The 18,756-nt window shown below is 40.4% G+C and overlaps 1 protein-coding gene across 1 annotated transcript in view; it reads right to left on the bottom strand.

The window, feature by feature from the left end:
* Positions 1-1,199: 1,199 nt before the first annotated feature.
* VCAN (versican) overlaps positions 1,200-18,756 on the bottom strand; it is a 136,511-nt gene continuing 118,954 nt past the window's right edge. The window contains exons 13-15 of the mRNA XM_026649159.2: positions 4,711-4,855; positions 3,386-3,568; positions 1,200-2,757 (exon numbers count right to left, since the gene is read on the bottom strand). Of these exons, the coding sequence (XP_026504944.1) occupies positions 2,627-2,757; positions 3,386-3,568; positions 4,711-4,855 (459 nt within the window). The 3' untranslated portion in view covers positions 1,200-2,626. The remainder of the gene's footprint in view (positions 2,758-3,385; positions 3,569-4,710; positions 4,856-18,756) is intronic.

The raw sequence follows: 18,756 nt of genomic DNA, 5'->3' as shown, positions 1-18,756 counted from the left end.
AGCATACATACCTAACTGCTGTCCACATCACAAAACTGCCAAGATGTGCCCTATGGCCTAGGATGTGACCATCTAACTAACTTTACATTTGGGATTTAAATCAGGAATTAAATTAGGTTTCCAGAGTTGAAGAAAGTTCAATTCATTTTCTAAATAAAGAAACATGGGTTTGTTTTTAATAAGGAAAGTTGTCAGTCCTATTTTATTATGAGCAACAGAGGCAGAAATGGAAAGAGTCAACATAAGCGCTATACCTAACTTATTTAAACTACAATCACCATGGTATCTGAATGGCTTACAACATTATTTAAATCAAAAAGCAAACAAGTAAAACAACAGATTTATACAACAGATTTGTACATATTGTAAGAAAATTGACAGAGTGCTAAAACCTATTCTATGATCTGTATGTGTTTGCACAATGAAATGATGTATAGTATACTCTATATTGTGAACAGAGCCTTGATTTACACAAGTAATAATCTTGTTCTATATTTTAAAACACAGTCCAAAAATCCTGTACAGCTACTTATCTAAAACCTAATCCAAACCCTATTAAAGTTCAATCAAAAGACTCCCTTTGACTTCAGTTGGCATTGGATTGGGCCCATAGTACCTTTGAAATAACGGTGAATACAAACAGCCTAGCACATGATCACCCTATTCATATGTAAAATATCACATTGCATAGATTTAAAGTGGAAGACATGCAATAACAAGACAAGTCACAGTATAGCAAAACCTTGTTTCTTTGGTGAAACAGAAGCAGATATTAAAGTTACAAAGATTTTAACTTTCATTCACAAAAAAACAGACATTCACATTATACACTATACAAGTTATAATATAAATAGAGAAAAGCAGTATGTGTGCTGTAGAGGGGAAAAATGTACAAGTCAATGCAGTGGGGTACTGCAGTCAAGAACACTCAAAGGTTAGGTTCCACTTGGTTTAGCAGTCAATGGAATTTCTTAAAGACACCATTTGCAATTGTAGCTACTGTATTTGCTGAGAAGCCATAGAAGGTTTACTTTATGGACAGTTCAATAGGATACAAACTCCTACATGTTAGCTGGATTTTCACTTTTTTCTTTTGCTTGCTTCTCTCTCCATAATTTTTGCCTACATCAATATTATAAGAGACCTCAACCTGTCTTTATATTATTATTTTAGAAGGTGTATCAGAGGGGTTTTTTTGTTTGTTTTTTTTACACAGCCCCAAAGTGTGCTTTGCTGAAGCAACCAAATTGACATGGTCCTTGCTGTGGAGAGCTTATTTTAAATACTACCTTACTATACACGTCCAGGCCAATGATGAGCTGAATGGGTCAAAGTAAAATAAAACAATCAAAATAAAGAAGTCCTACATGCACACTGCATTCACTGTGATCTATAATCTTTTTGTGAATTTCTTTTTAGATAGCCAACATGCTGATTCTTCTACAAGTCACCCATTTCATCACAAACAAGTGATCCTGTTTGCTAGGAATTTAGTACATCAGGGAAATAGCAGCTGAACTGAAATATGGTTCCAAATGCATCGGGGAGCTCAGGGGCTAACACTGAACTACCAAGCTCTTTCAATTTTCTTTGCATTGGTAAAATAACATCCAATAAATTAAATCAGTATGGCTTACTTCATTTATTTATGTACGCTTCACAGCTGCAGCATTCATACACAAACATTCATTACTTTATAAAAAAGATTAAAAATGGTTATATATACAAAATTATTTACTTTTTTGACTTTTTTTTTTGTTTGTTAAAAAAAAACACCCCAAAAAACCAACCCTAGGTCTCCCTCCATTATAAAATGCAGAGACCTGTAACATAGACCTATGGTTAGTATTGTGAAAGTCATTTTCAGAAAGTAACCCTGGTTGAGAGAGTTAATGTATTAGCACTTTGACTCTTACAGGCCTCCTTTGCCATATACAAGTCCTCCATGCAGTCCTTTCTCACCAGTGATGAAGCTGGAATGGAGAGCAGGAAAAGTTCCACATTGCAGTCCCTAATTCAGGCTTGATCTCACTTTATGTTTTGTATCACATGGACAAAAACTGTTCCTCTGATGGGAAATGGCAGAGTTTCAAAAAAAAAAATTACATGTAACTTGTGTGTTTATCTTCATCTGGCAGTTTTCAGTCAATACAATTATATTTAAACCATCTCCAACCTAGGTGAACAACAGACAAATAAGGAAATCAATGATTACAGACCTCTGAGGCCATATAACCATAAATATGCCTGAACTTAGTGTGACTTTTCATTTTATATACAGGATTTTAAAAACAACACACAATTAAACATAATAAAATCATCTTATTTACATTTTCATTGGTGCTAAAATTGAGCTGTTTAAATATTGCAGTAGGCTGGTATATGTTATAAAATGGTCCCCACTGGTGGCATATAGAAAACTAACATTTCTGATTGGCTGGAAATGGTTCCTCATATTTTTATTTTTGAATTTGCTGATAAACCCCAACATTTTTGCAAAATGTGTTGTGAATTCTGGAGTCCATAGTTCCAAACAATTTGATAATACTTCTAGAAGTGATAGAAAAGGCACAGTAAGTTAGGACTTTGGCTGAAATGGTGAAAATCCCCATTCACCATTTAGCATTCAGCGCCTTGAATCCTGCCACGTCCTGATCCAGCGGTGATAATGTTTTGATGAATTTAACAAAGTTCCCTTTCCTGGGGAAGGATGTTTATAGTAATATTTCTTAGAATAAGTCCTTTGGAATGTGGATGCTGCAAAGAAGGGGGAAAAGAAGAAAAATATTAAAAGAATTCCTTGATCTGAACAATAAACTGGCTGATAGATGGACAATATAATGAGTCATACTTTATATCAAGTTTATTAATGGTTTATAAGGGATTTATAAATGATATTATAAGCATGTTACAGACAGAAGTAATATGTGTTATAGGTGATTGCAAGCATATCAACAGACAGTATCATTGATGGTTGTGAGCCACGGTTATAAGGAACCTATTCGCCCTGACTGTGATGCTAACTTTTATGAATTTATCATAGTTACGTGATATTTGATGTATTTTTAAAGCCCCAGCTCCTGAAGTTAAGTGGGTATGGGAGAATTTCAGCTTTCACTTTGGTTTGTTTTTAAATAAAATACATTTCTAGCCCTGATGGTTGTGGAGAAAAGCTTGAAGACATGATCCAGGGACATCCTAAAGGCCAAGAAACCAGAAGACAAATAAAAGACCCTCCCTGCACCCTTTTTTTTAATCATGATTTTTTGAGGCCTGATTCATGGTTTTGAACACCTGAGATTAATAATGCTGCTAGAACAAAATGGATCCTTAATAAAAAGTTTGACCATGTTGGGTCTATAGTTTCTCATAGTCAGCAACTTACGATTCATGCAGGTGATTTTAGGCATATCCCATCTTCCATTCCCTTGACACCGGATAGTTGGAATATGGCGCTGGATGAAACCATCTTTGCAATGGTATCTAATCAGGGAGTTGATTTCATAGCGAGGCTTCATCTTCCCAAAAGTCTTTGCATTTTCTACAACAGGAGGCTGACCACAGGCAACTAAAGACCAAAAAGAACCAAGCTCATAGGTGTCATTCCAAAGTGAGTCTAACCCTGCAGTCGTTACTCAGGAAGGCACCAACTGACTTCGTAGGAGTCTTGCCTGAATCAGAACTGCAGGATCAGCCCTGTTGTGACATGGCTGAGCAGATGTTAATGTTACAAGAATGGAAATGGAAACTTGCAGACAAAATTGATGGAGTTTCCTTTTTGTTTTGAATTTACTATGTGGTTTTATGGCCAACAGAAAATGGGAATAAAACAGCAATTTCTGCAGAACTCCAAAGGCCATTAACTCTACATCAAAAGGTTTTTCAAAAAGGGCTAATTCATAAACTTAGTCTGGAATTCTCCTTTTGAACAAGAATATATGTGAAACACTGGAGACCTGTGGATCCATCAATGATATATCAACAAAATGCAGTAAATCTAAGGATGTTACATTAGGCAGCAGTGGGGAAGGTTTGGGTTTTGACTGCACCAGTCTGTAAAGGCTGAGAATTTCAGGTGATCAGCTGAGTGCACAGCTTCTAGTAACAGCAAGGTTTCATATTCCCACCCATTCTAATGGAGCAAAGCCACAACACAGCTGAGCTGTATGAATCCAAACATAGTTCAGGTTTAGAGAGCGTGATAAAATAATCTTGCTTCGGAAAACACGTGGATAAAAGTCTGTGAGAAAATGCCTTCGACGGGAGCTGAAACACCAACTCAGGTAATAGCAGGCATTGACTGTATGCTCAGTCCAGACCATAATTCTGTTAACTAAAGAGAGTTCTCAGAGCAAACAAGCTCTCTCATTGGTTTTCTCTTCAATCAGTCCAGCAGTAGGAGTACTACAGTACTCTCTGCTGTTAGAAGGGTGACTCCACCTTCTGACCCTGCCTAGCCACTTATTTTTGGTTAATTTAGGCTACTGAGTTGTTGGAAAGCTATACAATCTGCCCAAAATATAATCTTGCTGGGCTAGAAAAAAAAGAAGCTGGTTTAAAGCTGGTAAGCATAAGCCCATCTGAGGATCCATTATGCCAGTCTTCAGGCAGAATTTGTCCCCATTACTTTATAAAGCAGGGTCACTCAGATGTATGAATGCAGGGAATCATTCCTATTTTAGTCACTATCACATGGTGATGGTTTCTCACCTGTTCCTTTCTTGCAGGTATATGTGAGGTGGTAATTGCATGGCACATCATTCCATTGGCCATTCTCATGCCAAATTATAACAACACAGTCTTCTCCAGCAGAAAAGAAACTGTCTGGCTGGTTAGGTCGCCAGTTTTCATATTGCTGCAGAAAAGAGGAGTAAAGTTATTTCCGGAGTCAGGGCATATTACATTCTGTATTAGAGAAGATCACATAATATTACCTCAGAAAGTGGGCAAATTCAGTAGTTCAACCCAGGCAATTCAGCACAAATTAAACAAAAATGGATGTACAATTAATAGAAGTGGGAGGGAATTGATTATCTTAATGGAAAAAAAAATAAAGCTTCCTCCTCCTACATCAGACCTGCTTCTACCAGTCCATTTTTATTAATACCACATTCATACAGAAATTGAACAGGAGAAATTCCTGCCATCTAAACAATGCAGTTAAAAAAGCAGTACAGACACAGAGATACACAAAGGAAACCAACTACATGCGGTTTGGAGCAAACCAAACCAAACACAAGGAGGCATTGCTCTTGTTCGTTTAATCGTAAGCCTGTCGCTGAGCCTAGCAAACAAATAGAGACAAACTGTGGACCTGACCCTGAAAAGAGTTCCATCCCTGGCAGATTCTGATGGGGCTTCATTCACAAAATTGGTCCACACATACGTCATTGCAGGAGATGGACTTAAGATCATTCAGTGATGTCATTTGTGGTGGTGTGGGGGAGGGGAGGGAGAGAATTCAATCTGCTCTGTTGAACAACAAGCCAGGAGTGCGTGAAAAGTTGTAATATAGGAACAGTCAATACTGTATCAGATTCAAGGTCCATTTAGTTCAGTATCCTGTCTCTGACATCGGCCAGTACCTGATGCTTCCGAGAAAGGTGTAAGAACCCCACAGTAGGCAGATGTGGGATAAGTCTCATCCTGGTTTCCAAACAGATACAGCAACTAAAGACATATTTTCCCCTCCATTAATGGAGACCACGCCCTTTTTGGATTTCTCTGACCCTATTTTAATTTCTTCTTAAAAATGCATATGTCATAAAAAACAAAACAGAAAAAAGATTTGGAACACTACATATAATAATTTTCTTTTGTATTCCTGCTGTGTCACTGCTGGAAGAATTGTATGAAGGATAAAAATAAGTATCTGAAAATAGGAATTCATATAAATGCCAGAACCTAGCCAGCCAATCAGCTCCTTCTATGGTCAAAGTGGCCCCTCAATGCTCACATTTGAATTTGGCACTTACATCCTCCTGACTGGACTTTGTCCATATAAATGTCCATAAAAGAATAGCTTTTTAAAATATAAATAACTTTATGAAGTTACCACAATTCAGTACCCATGTGAACACATTTAGAAATAAAATTAACGAGCCACTCACAATGCTGAATCAGGCTATTAAAAAGCTGAGTTTAATGCTTAACCTTTTCCTACAATATGTCATGTTATCCACCACAAGTCTAATTATCTAAGCACTTCTCAACTGTAATGTTCTAAACTGAACTGCACTGAATTTATTACAGGTGCCTAACTCGTAAAACATCCTCCTTGATGTGTGGGACTAAGTTAATTTAGGGTTGCCAGGAGTCTGGTTTACAACTGGAATGGCCAGTCGAAAAGGGACCCTGGTGGCTCCAGCCAGCACCGCTGACCAGGCTGTTAAAAGTCCGGTTGGCAGTGCAGCAGGGCTAAGGCAGGCTCCCTGCCTGCCCTGGCTCCATGTGGCATCCAGCAGCAGCGGCATGTCCCTGCGGCCCAGGAGGCTCTGCGCGCTGCCCCCGCCCTGAGCGCCAGTTCTGCAGCTCCCATTGGCCAGGAACCACGGCCAATGGGAGCTGCAGGGGCGGTGCCTGTGGGCAGAGGCAGCACCTGCAGGCCAGGGCAGTGCATGGAGCTGCCTGGCCATGCCTCTGCCTAGGGGCTGGAGGGACATGCTGGTCACTTCCAGGAGCTGCGTGAGGTAAGCGTTGCCTGGCTGGAGCCCTCATCCCACACTACCTCCTGCACTCCAACCCCCTGCCCCAGCCCTGATTCCCCTCCCACACCCAAACTCCCTCCCAGAGCCCGCACCCCCCTCCCGCATTCTGAACCCTTCAGCCCCAGCCAGGAGTCACATCCTGCACCCCAAACCCCTCATCCCTGGCCCCACACCAGAGCCTGGACCCCCAGCTGGAGCCCTCACCCCCCCCCACACCCCAACCCCCTGCTACAGCCTGAAGCCCCCTCCCATACTCTAAACCCTTTGGCTCCAGCCCAGAGCCCCCTCCTGCACCCCAAACCCCTCAGCCCCACACCAGAGCCCACACCCGCACTGGAGCCCTCACCTCCTCCCGCACCCCAACCCTCTACCCCAGCCCGGTGAAAATGAGCAAGTGAGCAAGGGTGGGGGAGAGCGAGGGAGGGGAGATGGAGTGAGATGGGGACTTGGAGAAGGGGTGGGGCCTCAGGGAAGGGGTGGGGCAGAGGGCGGGGCAAGGGTGTTCAGTTTTCTGCAATCAGAAATTTGGCAACCCTAAGTTAATTTCACTTCAGTGTTCAGCATCACTAACACAAGACATATACAGGTCCTTCTTCATTAAGCGCCAGAATTCAGCAGTTTGCGGTGGGAGTGCAAATCCTTGATGCACAGCAGCTAAGCACAATGCACAGTATCCAAACATGCAAAAGCAGGGATCTGCAGTGTGCATGACTTTCTGCATCACTCTGTGCACAAATGCAAAATGGATCTGTATGCATCCCACAATGCAAAGCGGGTGGGTCAGGGAGGCCTTACCTGGGCATGGTGATGCAAATGTGACTGAGGATGCATAAGCATGGGTCAAAAATTCTGCCCTGAGTAATGCCAGTAAAAGAGTAACTCCATGGAAGTTAGTGGAGTTACTCTGGATTGACAAAGTAAAATCTAAAGAGGATGTTCTTCTATGCCTGCTCAGTCCAGGTGCTGGGACCCTTTTGCAGCATGCTCAGATAAGACACTTAGGAAAACCAGAGATAACAGCCAGGATCCTGGATAGATGCCTGAGCCAAAGTGTACTCAATAGAAAGAATCCCATTGATTTCAATAGGTTCTAAAATGGTCTGATCCTTCAACACTCCTGGGAGGTTCTGCGGATTTGTGGAAGTCGAGGGTGCTCTGCACCCCAGGTGTGTGAGTTGAGGGGGCTCAGCACCTTGTTGAATTGAGCTCTAATCATGTATAGCAGTTTGTGGGAGTTTTACATCATAATGGCTTCAAACTTTTTTTGTTTGTTTTGTTGGCAGGGCTGCAGCCTAATGGTGCAGGATCATATCTAGACGCTGTGGTTTGTGCAAGAATATCTGATATCCCTCGACATGACATGCCGTTGCCTCACATCTGATATCATCATTGTACAGATTTATTTTGGCTGGGCACCTCTGATTTTGCTTGATGTTAATGCCGGAATTGCTTAGGAGAGGAATTTCCAAACTCCTGAACTGCTTTCTTAAGTCTCCACCCTGCTCCTCTGTAGTTTTTCAATACCTTATTTAGCCACACTTCACTGATTGGGAGATAGGAGATGTGAGGGGGAAAGTATCTCACAGTTTGGATGGCATGTGTTGCTTTACGAATGCATTAATATCCTTTTTCTTGTTATGGGAGAGATTTTGGGGAATCATGGGCTTGAGTCTCCTCTGACTTACAATGGTGTAAATCAAAAACCACAAGGAGTCTGGTGGCACCTTAAAGACTAACAGATAAGGTGCCACCAGACTCCTTGTTGTTTTTGTAGATACAGACTAACACGGCTACCCCCTGATACTTGACACGGTGTAAATCAAGAGCAACATTATTGAGATTAGTGGAGTTACATCAGCATAAAACTGGTGGGAGAGAAGAATCAAACCCCACGTGTCAGTTATTAGGCTACAGCATTTGCATGCAAAGATATCCCATGTCTATAATCACTGCACTTGCGAAGTTTAAAGGCATCTCCTATATTTGTGAAAATGCATCCAAAATACTTGATTAATAATTCCTCTGTTGGGAAACACTGCTCAAATATCCTAAACAAAGCATCTTTCTTTTTAGTGGTTATGTCATTTGAGATCCTTATATTTCAACTCAATTACTGTATTTTACAAAAATACATTGTACCAAAATATAGCATATTTCAGTTCCCCATTCCTTGGCACTGTTTATTGTGCAGATTTTTTTTTTAAGATCACGTGTAAAAGAGTTCAGCAACCGAACTCACAGATGGATCCAAAGAATACTGGCACTGTTCCAGTCACTCTGCAGCTAGCTTATATCTTCATGTAAATTGTTACTGTCTCCACAAATCAGTGAAGCCATTATTAAAGGGCTCTTACTCTTATCCTGATAGTTTTCAAGCCAGCCTGAAGTCATCAATCAAAGGTAAACTGACATCTTACCAACATCATTAGTCTTCATTTCTGAAAACCTGAATACATTCAAATTTCAAGTTAACTCAAGGTGGAAGAGCTACTATGGGCTTTTTTATCTACAACAAAAATATTATGGAGTTAAGCTATCAAACAGACCGACCTAAAAAACATTACCCTCATGGGCAATATGGAAGCAAGGCCAGGAGGAAATCACTGTAACGCATAATGTGAAATGATGCCTGAGATCAAAATGTTAAAGCACATCCAGGAAGCATAGATAGGGACCTATACTCATTGCCATTTCTGCAGCCCCGAAGGAAGAGCAATGCCAAAGGTTGGGCTCACTGCACTTGTTTCCTCCAGCCACACAGTGGACCTGCAAGGATGGTGTTGATGGAGGGGACCTATACATTGGAATTAACACTCCAATGAGGTGCACAGAGTAGTTCATATCTCTCAATGCTATTGTTTCAGTCTATCTGCAGACTCGGGAAGCCATTGCTCTGTTGGTAACACTCAGGTCACATTTTCAAGCTCATCTTCACAACTGTGATGGCTAGAGATTTAGGGCTTCTCTATTCTACAAAGTCTTTGCTGGTCACGTATATGTTACAGCAGCAAAACCTCCTAGTGAAGACATAGCATATGCTGGCTACACTATTCTGCCAGCATAGCTACACCTCCTCTCTGAATGAGATTAGTTATGCCAACAAAAGCATTCTTCTGTCAACATAGTTGCATCTACACCGGGGGGGGGGGGGGGGGGGGGGTTACCAGCATAATTATGTCAGCTGGGAGTGCCTGATTTTTTCACTCTCTTAGCCGACATAGCTATGCTGGCAAAACTTTGTAGACTACACCAAGTCTTACTCGTTTTCAATGAGATGTTGAGATGCTGTGTCATCGCATGACTCCAGGAGCTGGTCCTAGGCACAGGAATAGAGTGTCTGTATGCCTTAACCTGGCCCTTAGGAATCACACAACAATATTGCCCTGCGATCACAGTCCAGCTGAGAACAAGAGTAGGCCCTTAATACATCTTCACTGCTTATAACAATAATAACAACAAGGAGTCCTTGTGGCACCTTAGAGACTAACAAATTATTTGGGCATAAGCTTTCGTGGGCTAAAACCCACTTCATCAGATGCATGGAGTGAAAAATACAGTAAGTAGTATATATATATGAAAAGGGGGGTGGCCCCTCCAAGGGGGGGGGGGGGGGTGTCAGTGCTAACGAGGCCAATTCAATTAAGGTGGAAGTGGCCTATTCTCAACAATTGATTACTTTTGTAGTGCACTGTGCTGTAGGCTTCCTGTGTGACCTTAGACTATGTCTACACTGCAATTAAAAACTCGCGCTGGCCTGTGCCAGGTGACTCAGGCTCTCGGGGCTCAGGCTGCAGGGCTGTATTATTGCAACGTAGACTTCTGGGCTCAGGCTGCAGCCCAAGCTCTGGGACCCTCCCCCTTTGCAGCTTCCTAGACCCCAAACATCTACACCATAATTAAACAGCCCCTTAGCCCAAGTCCCACAGGCCTGAGTCAGCTGACATGAACCAGCCATGGGTGTCTAATTGCCGTATGTCCTTAGTCTCTTGGTTCCTTATCTGTAAAATGGGAAGACGGTGAGGCATTCAGATATTATGGTAGTGGAAAGCATATAAGTATCTAAAATACATTTACTATTATGTCCCTCAGGTGAATGGATTTCTATAAACTTCATTTTCCCCCATATTTTGCCTTGAATTAAACTTAACCAGACTCTGCCAACTGAGTGACAGACTGTCTTTTAAATTAAATTAAGTCCAAGGAAACAAACAGTTAATAGCAAACCTTTGTCATTCAGAAGTATCACTAATCAAAATGAGCAACCACAGTATTCCCATCATGAAGACATCTCTGCAAATATTCGAATACACTCTGCTTTATAAAAGCTTAGGTACTTATAATAGTTTAGGATAACCACCCATACTTTGGAAACTAATAAGTAATCCACTTAGCTCTTTAGCTGTTTGCATATTGTCAAGGTGAATCTGTGGGGAACAGCATCTTAGCATTGTAATAGCCATCCAATGATAACAGCCATTTCTTTATCAAGGAAATACATACCAAGTGGCTGTGATCAATAGCTGGGATTTTACATTCCAAATAGTCAACAGACACTGTGTGTAATGAACCACAACAAAATAAACCTTTGATGCAAACAAAACTTAATTACTTGACCCTTTTCTTGTGTAAAGGCCAATAATCCCTTCTATAACTAAACCCAAGAAATTATTTACTAGAAGTATGTCTAATCTTTACACAATCTTACGCTGTTTTTCATCCTGGAGGAAGGGAACATTTTCTGCAACTTTACAGGATCTCCAGCACAAATTTATCCTGGCATTTTTTTGGCACTTGTTATTATGAATGTGATCTGTATTCTCGTGGCTGTCCTCTCTGAATGCTTCACAATGAGAAACTGATATGGCATATCACAACACTGAGAAAAGGACATCAGGAGTGGGCTGAATGATTTCTCTGAGGTCTGTTTTATCTTAAAGTTAAGCAACATTTCCTGACTGGCATTTATCAGTAAACTGGTTTAAACTGAGCACTAGAAGCTTTAACAACACCATGGCCACTTGCAATTGTCTCCTTTTCCCTAACGCTCCCTGAGAATGGGAATATGCTCTTCCATAATGACAGATAAGCCCTTAGAAGTTCTTATCAGGAAAGTCTGCTGACACAGTCACCCACATGGTGGGATTCTTTTGAAATTCATTTACCTAGGATAGCTCAACTCAGAGGTTATATCTGCTTTTCAATGAGGTCCTGCTATTTACCAGTTTTACAGCTGAAGCACAAGGTGGTCAATTGACTTGTCCCAGGTTACAGTGAGTCAGTGGATCAGTTCAGACTTTACTGGCAGATTACTCTATTAGACAACATTGCTTCTACTAACTGAGAGACCTGGAAGAGAACTGGAAGGAATTTCACTTTCCATAAACAGCAAGAAAAAAAGTCAAGGGTTTATTTGTAAAGATTCAACAATGATCCTAACAACATTTCCACTTATAATCACAGCATCACTTAATATTTAAATGAATCTGATATTTGCTCTGGGAAAGACAAGATGTTACATTTGAATTGTTGCACTGAATTAGGTCCCAATCCTGCAAACAGTTCCACATGTGCTTAACTTTAAGCATGTGAGTAGTTCCATTGACTTCTCTGGGACTATTCATGCACTTAAAGGCCCCTGTTCAGTCAGGTATTTAAGCACATGCCTAACCTTAAATACATGAGTAATCCCAAGGAAATCTTTGAGGCAGCTCACATGCTGAAGCACCTCACTGAATCCCGGGCCAGAGGTAAGTGTGTGTTTCGCAGACTCAGAGCCTTAATAATTAAGAGTGAAATTGTGGCCTCTTTGAAGACAATGGGAATTGCCCCACTTTAACCAGGCAAGGATTTCACCCTAAGGATTTAGGCCCTGAAACTACAACTGGATCTGTGCAGGCAGACCACTGCTTCCCCATGAATCAGCTTGCAGGATAGGGGCCTTAGTTAGCGCATGTTCATGTCTTTCTGGAAATATCCCAGAAAGACCACGTGCATACCCTATAAATATTTACATCTCAAGTAGAATATGTATCTTTTTGAGAGAATATTACCAATGCCATATAATGAAGATCCAATCCCTGCTTAGAACCAGTGACTAGCTGATGTATAAAATCAGTGTGAAACTTGTATTTTGTATTGCAAGGCTAGGTGTTTGTTTGGCTTCGTGGCTTATTTTTTTTATTTGAGAACTCATGAAAAGGAGAAACTTTGTGTTGAGCATGATGGGAACCTTCCACTAGATGGAGCTGCCTACCCATTACTATGCCTAGATATTAATAATCAGCTGCTGTGTTACACTATCTTGTTTGAATAAAACTGAAAAATTTAAAAGATACTGAAAAGATATTAACTTCTCCTTTCCATGCTTGATTCAAAGCCCATTGATGCCAATGGAAAGACTCCCACTGACTTCACTGGACTTTGGATCAGGCCCTCATTGATCAGTTTTCATCATGCTTCATATATTTAGCTTAGTGAGGACAATGTAGTTTGCTCTATTTGTATGCATAAGGGGGACTTTTAGAGGAAGTTCAGACTGCTCCATACAGAAATTAATGAGATACTGGCACTGTTGGTAAGAGGGGAGTTTCCTTGCTGCCTTTGTCTACTAGCTAAGGCTACATTAGAGAAATGTGAACCCCTGGAACTTCATCAGTGTACAAAGCGTCTCTGATGTAGACAACGACTATCTAGGTATGTGTATGATCCCCAGCTTGAGCAATGTGCTAGTTGTCTACCTGACTGCCACTCTCCACCCAAGAAGTAGTTGCATCCATCAGAAGTGCTGTATGTACAAAATGTGTAAAATGTTTTAGGATCTTTGGGATGAAGTCCACAATATAAATGATTATCATGATTTAACATAACTTTGCTCTTTATTTGGCTTTTTAAAAATAGGAACAGGAATTTAATTAATGTTTAGGTCTTCCCTATGTGAATGTTGTAGAAGGACCAATCTAACTTGATTAAACTAATTTGCCAGCGGGAAGATATCTTTGTTTTGAGAAGTATGACAGAGGTATGTTAGTAGAGTACATGAACTCTGGGAATTATACTAAAGTAATTATATAAATCAAAATCTACACAATTGTATTTTTCGCATGTGCGACTAACTAGAGAGACACACACCAAAAATGCCCCATTTTGTCATTTATTCCAACCGTTATTGCAGGTTTTAGGCTGCTATGAGTTTCAACCCAAAGCCAAATGTAAAGTGCCTCAGAAGTAATTGCCTAGACCTTTGGGGTAAAAAGAGAGACCGCCCCTTCCCCAAAAAAGTTTGTTTAAGAGGCTTCTTACTAGCCTGAGACATTCTGAGCTAAGAACATACCTGCCATTAAACAATATACACCTCTATCCCGATATAACATGACCCGATATAACACAAATACTGATATAACGCGGTAAAGCAGTGCTCCGGGAGGGGCGGGGCTGCACACTCCAGCAGATCAAAGCAAGTTCGATATAACGCGGTTTCACCTATAACGTGGTAAGTTTTTTTGGCTCCCAAGGACAGCGTTATATCGAGGTAGAGGTGTACTTTAAATAATAATAATAATAATACATAGTTCTCCTGGCTTAAGCATGTCAAATGAGCATTTTAGAGAGGGGCTGTAATGACTGTTATATCTGAAAATCAAAATATTTGGTAGATTTAAAATCCCTGTCTTCAAGAAACCTATGGATCTCTGGCACAATAGCCTTTGTGTTTGCAGTTGACCACAGTATTTTTTAGTCTGTTTTATTTAACTCACAGGCAGCCTACCTCTCTACAAAGTTCTATGTATTTTTAAGTCCTTTTGTGTTCAATACAGCTATTCTTTCTGGAAGGGGAGGTGTTATAGATTTAAGTTAAAACAGTCTGATTCGCTGACCAATAAAGAAAAGAATAAGGAAGGACTTTGTTTTTAACAGAATGAAACTTTTGTTTTTATGTAGCTACCTAACACTGGCAAAGAAGTCCAGTATTACAAACATGAAGCATAACACTCTTGCTGAAGGGAAGAAAAACTAACGTAAGGTCTCTGGGCAGTTGTTAAAGTGGCAACATGCCCATTACTTTCCTGGCTGCCAGCATTCTATGAGCGACAGACAATCTGGCCACAGACACTAGCCAGCTCCTTAACACAGCACTAATCTTGTGTAATGGAAGTGAGCTCACTGCCATACAAAGCACTAATTATCAACAGCATTTTCCAAAGGATATGAATAGACAGAGGTCTGAAGCACAACCCCAAGTAGCAATATGTGCTTAATCCATAACATGGAACATTGAAACATAATTCCAATGGGCTCGTTCACCACTCTACTTGTTTGCAAGGGTATTTAATGGTGAAATGCTAGCAATCCAAATACAAAGAGAAGAAACTGCCAAAAGTGACACCAGATTTTTCTATATAGATGAGTATGCTTTATGGCTATAAAGGTTGCTATTAAAATTCAGTTTCCCTATGAGATTTTCAAATGCCACATAATATTTATTTATTGGCTTTTGAAAAATAGCTTGGAGAATGTCCCAGCTGATTAGGACTGGTAATATTCATCTCTAAGTCTTTCTTGCACTTATCAGCCTTTGTTGCTGACTTTGTCCTAAACTTAGCTGAACTGAGCAGGGTTTAAGATATGCAATCATCCACCTTGATATGGTCTACCTATTCCTTGCAAATAATTATTTCAGGACTCTAGTCCTTTTTCCCTCTTCATAGTCCCACTGTGATTTTCCCAGGTTTGTTTGGTTGTTATTAGTAATATTTTTTACAGTATATTTGCAACTGTGGACTGTTCATAAACAGTTCTTAGCAAATACTCCAATGAGCATTCAATAGTCAAACTGTGTGATTAGTCAGTTAAATCACATGGTATGATTCCTATTCCCTGAACTGTTGCCGTACAAATATTTTATTTGCATGAATAAAAAATCCTAACCATACATTCTGGTGAAGGAAAAATATTCACAGAAGTGCTTGCAGAAAAGTGAATAGAAATGGATAGGAATATGTTTAAAAGGAAATCACTATTTTGATTTTGCAAAAATGTTTGTGAAACAAACTCTTACACATGTCTGTTTTAGTTCCCAAATAAATTAGAAACTAGTAGAAAAGAGCCTTGTCAGAGGAACACAAACACCAAACTACAGGACAACATGACATGTAATATGTCATGGGTTCTAAATCCACGGTTAACATATTCTCTCTGGCATAGTATATAATTCAAATGCAGCCTGCTGCCTCCAGGGTGCAGGGCAATGTCTTGAGGGGAAACTCTGCTTGAGTTCCAGCCAGTATTGCATGATGAAGTTCTGGAAGTACTCTGGCCACTACTCCTTCACTAACAGGACTTCAACACTTGATGCTGAGGACCTCGCCAACTAGAGGCTGCTACGGAATCTCCTATTTTGGGAAAGATTATTGAGAAGATTGAAGCCAAGCAGTTATGGCAATATTTGTAGCCTGCAGATTTCCTTGATGGTAGCCCATCTGGTTTTAGACACGGCTATTGATCTGAAATTGTGTTGGTGGCATCGGTCAATAATCTCTCCCTGAGACCATTTACAGCAGTAGCCCACTTGTTAAACAGAATTGTTTGCTGAGATCAAACAGCACTTGTGATCTGGGGGTTGCACTGGACTTCTGGGTGAAATTCAAGGTGTTGTTTTTTTTCTTTACAACTCTAAGTTTTTTTTGGTCCAAGTTATCGTATAGAGACATCTGCTTTTCATGCTGCTCTAACACAGTTGCAATCAGCAGAGGCACTGAAGCTGGAGCTCCCTTGATATACAAGAGAGAGAACTGCTGGTAGAATGTTCTCCACCTGGCACCTAAATTCCACATAATGCTTCTTGTTCGCACGGTCTGCCACTGCCTAGACATGTGAATTTTCTGGACATGCTGCAATGGTCATGATTTGCTCAGGAATTTGGAGGAAGGACTGGATGATGTTGGGCAGGGTTGTTTGTTGCTTCAGTTGAATGGTGTTACAGGCCAGAGCAGATTATGATTATATTGGTGATTTGGCAGTAGATTCACACTGTTCAGTGTAAGTATTGGTTATTATGTTTTAAATACGTGAAGAAGTGTCCAGAACTTAGTGCTGACGCTTTCAGCACGTATATTTTAGGAGTAAAAATAAATTTGTCAAATATAAATAAAATATGACCAAGTCTATAAATTCAGGACAGTAAAATGGCAGTTATGTGCAAAATAGTTTATATGTGGAAAACTGGCACCTGTTTCAATGAGCACTTGCTCTGCAATGCCTAGGGTGTATGATAATAAGGTGATAAGTAACAGTCAGCATGGATTTGTCAAGAACAAATCATGTCAAACCAACTTAATAGCTTTCTTTGGCAGGGTAACAAGCCTTGTGGATAGGGGAGAAGTGGTAGATGTGGTATATCTTGACTTTAATAAGGCTTATGATTCTGTCTCGCATGACCTTCTCATAAACAAACTAGGGAAATACAACCTAGATGGAGCTACTATAAGGTGGATGCAGAACTGGTTGGAAAACTGTTCCCAGGGAGTAGTTATCAGTGGTTCATAGTCAAGCTGGGAAGTGCATATCGAGTAGGGTCCCACAGGGATCAGTTCTGGGTCCAGTTCTGTTCAATATCTTCATCAATGATTTTGATAATGGAATAGAGAGTACACTTATAAAGTTTGCACACGATACCAAGCTGAGAAGAGTTGCAAGTGTTTTGGAGAATAGGATTGAAATTCAAAATGAACTGGACAAAATGGAGAAATGGTCTGAAGTAAACAGGATGAAAGTCAATAAGGACAAATGCAAAGTACTCTGCTTAGGAAGGAACAATCAGTTGCACACATACAAAATCGGAAATGACTGCGTAGGAAGGAGTACCACAGAAAAGAATCTGGAAATCATAGTGGATAACAAACTAAATATGAGTGAATAGTGTAACACTGTTGCAAAAAAAAAGCAAACATAATTCTGGGATGTATTAGCAGGAGTGTAAGCAAGACATAAGTAATTCTTCCTGCTCTACTCTGCATTGATTAGGCCTCATCTGGAGTATTTTGTCCAGTTCTGGGCACCACATTTCAGGAAAGATGTGGACAAACTGGAAAAAGTCCTGTGAAGAGCAACAAAAATGATTAAAGGTCTAGAAAACATGACCTATGAGGGAAAATTGAAAAAATTGGGTTTGTTTAGTCTGGAGAAGAGAAGAATGAGAGGGGACATGATAACAGTTTTCAAGTACGTAAAAGGTTCTTACAAGGAGGAGGGAGAAAACTTGTTCTCCTTAACCTTTGAGGATAGGACAAGAAGAAATGGGCTTAAATTGCAATAAGGATGGTTTACGTTGGACATTAGGAAAAACTTCCTGTCAGGGTAGTTAAGCACTGGAATAAATTGTCTAGGGAGGTTATGGTATCTCCATCATTGGAGACTTAAGAGCAGGTTAGACAAACACCTATCAGGGATGGCCTAGATATTACTTAGTCCTGCCATGAGTGCAGGGGACTGGACTAGATGACCTCTCTAGGTCCCTTCCAGTCCTCTGATTCTATGATCTCACTGAAATATTTTACAGCCACTCTCTTGTACTCTCTTGTTTCAAGCTGAGCATGTCTGTGGGCTGTAGGGAAAGTGGCATGCCCAAAAAAGCACCTTGGTGCCAGTGGATATGTCATCTTATCTAGCCAACTCAACCTTTCATGAAACTTTCGGGTTATCCTGCTATTCGTCCACACAACAGGAAACCACGAAGAACTACTACATGAAAGCAGCTTTAAGTCTAAGTACCAAATCCTGCCAAGAAAACAACAAAGGCAGACCCAACATCCACACTGAACCCCATTGACTTCAATGAGATTCCACATAGGTGTTCAAGGTGACCTGGACAATTCTTTTTTCAGCATGGGGGCATAAGACACGCCTATTTCTGTTATTCTAGGATATCTCCTCCATCACAAACAAAAGTTATTTTTTAAAGGAAACAATGGACGGATGGATAAACATCATTTGGGCCATGAAAAAATATTACTTGCATTCACAGTGAATCCATTTGTTCTTGTTTGGTTTGTCA

The sequence above is a fragment of the Terrapene carolina genome, unplaced genomic scaffold, assembly GCF_002925995.2.
Source record: "Terrapene carolina triunguis isolate 2854851 unplaced genomic scaffold, T_m_triunguis-2.0 Scaffold69, whole genome shotgun sequence".
NCBI lineage: Eukaryota > Metazoa > Chordata > Testudines > Emydidae > Terrapene > Terrapene triunguis.
Note: the sequence above shows the minus strand (reverse complement) of the source record. Positions and strands in the feature narration are given on the sequence as shown.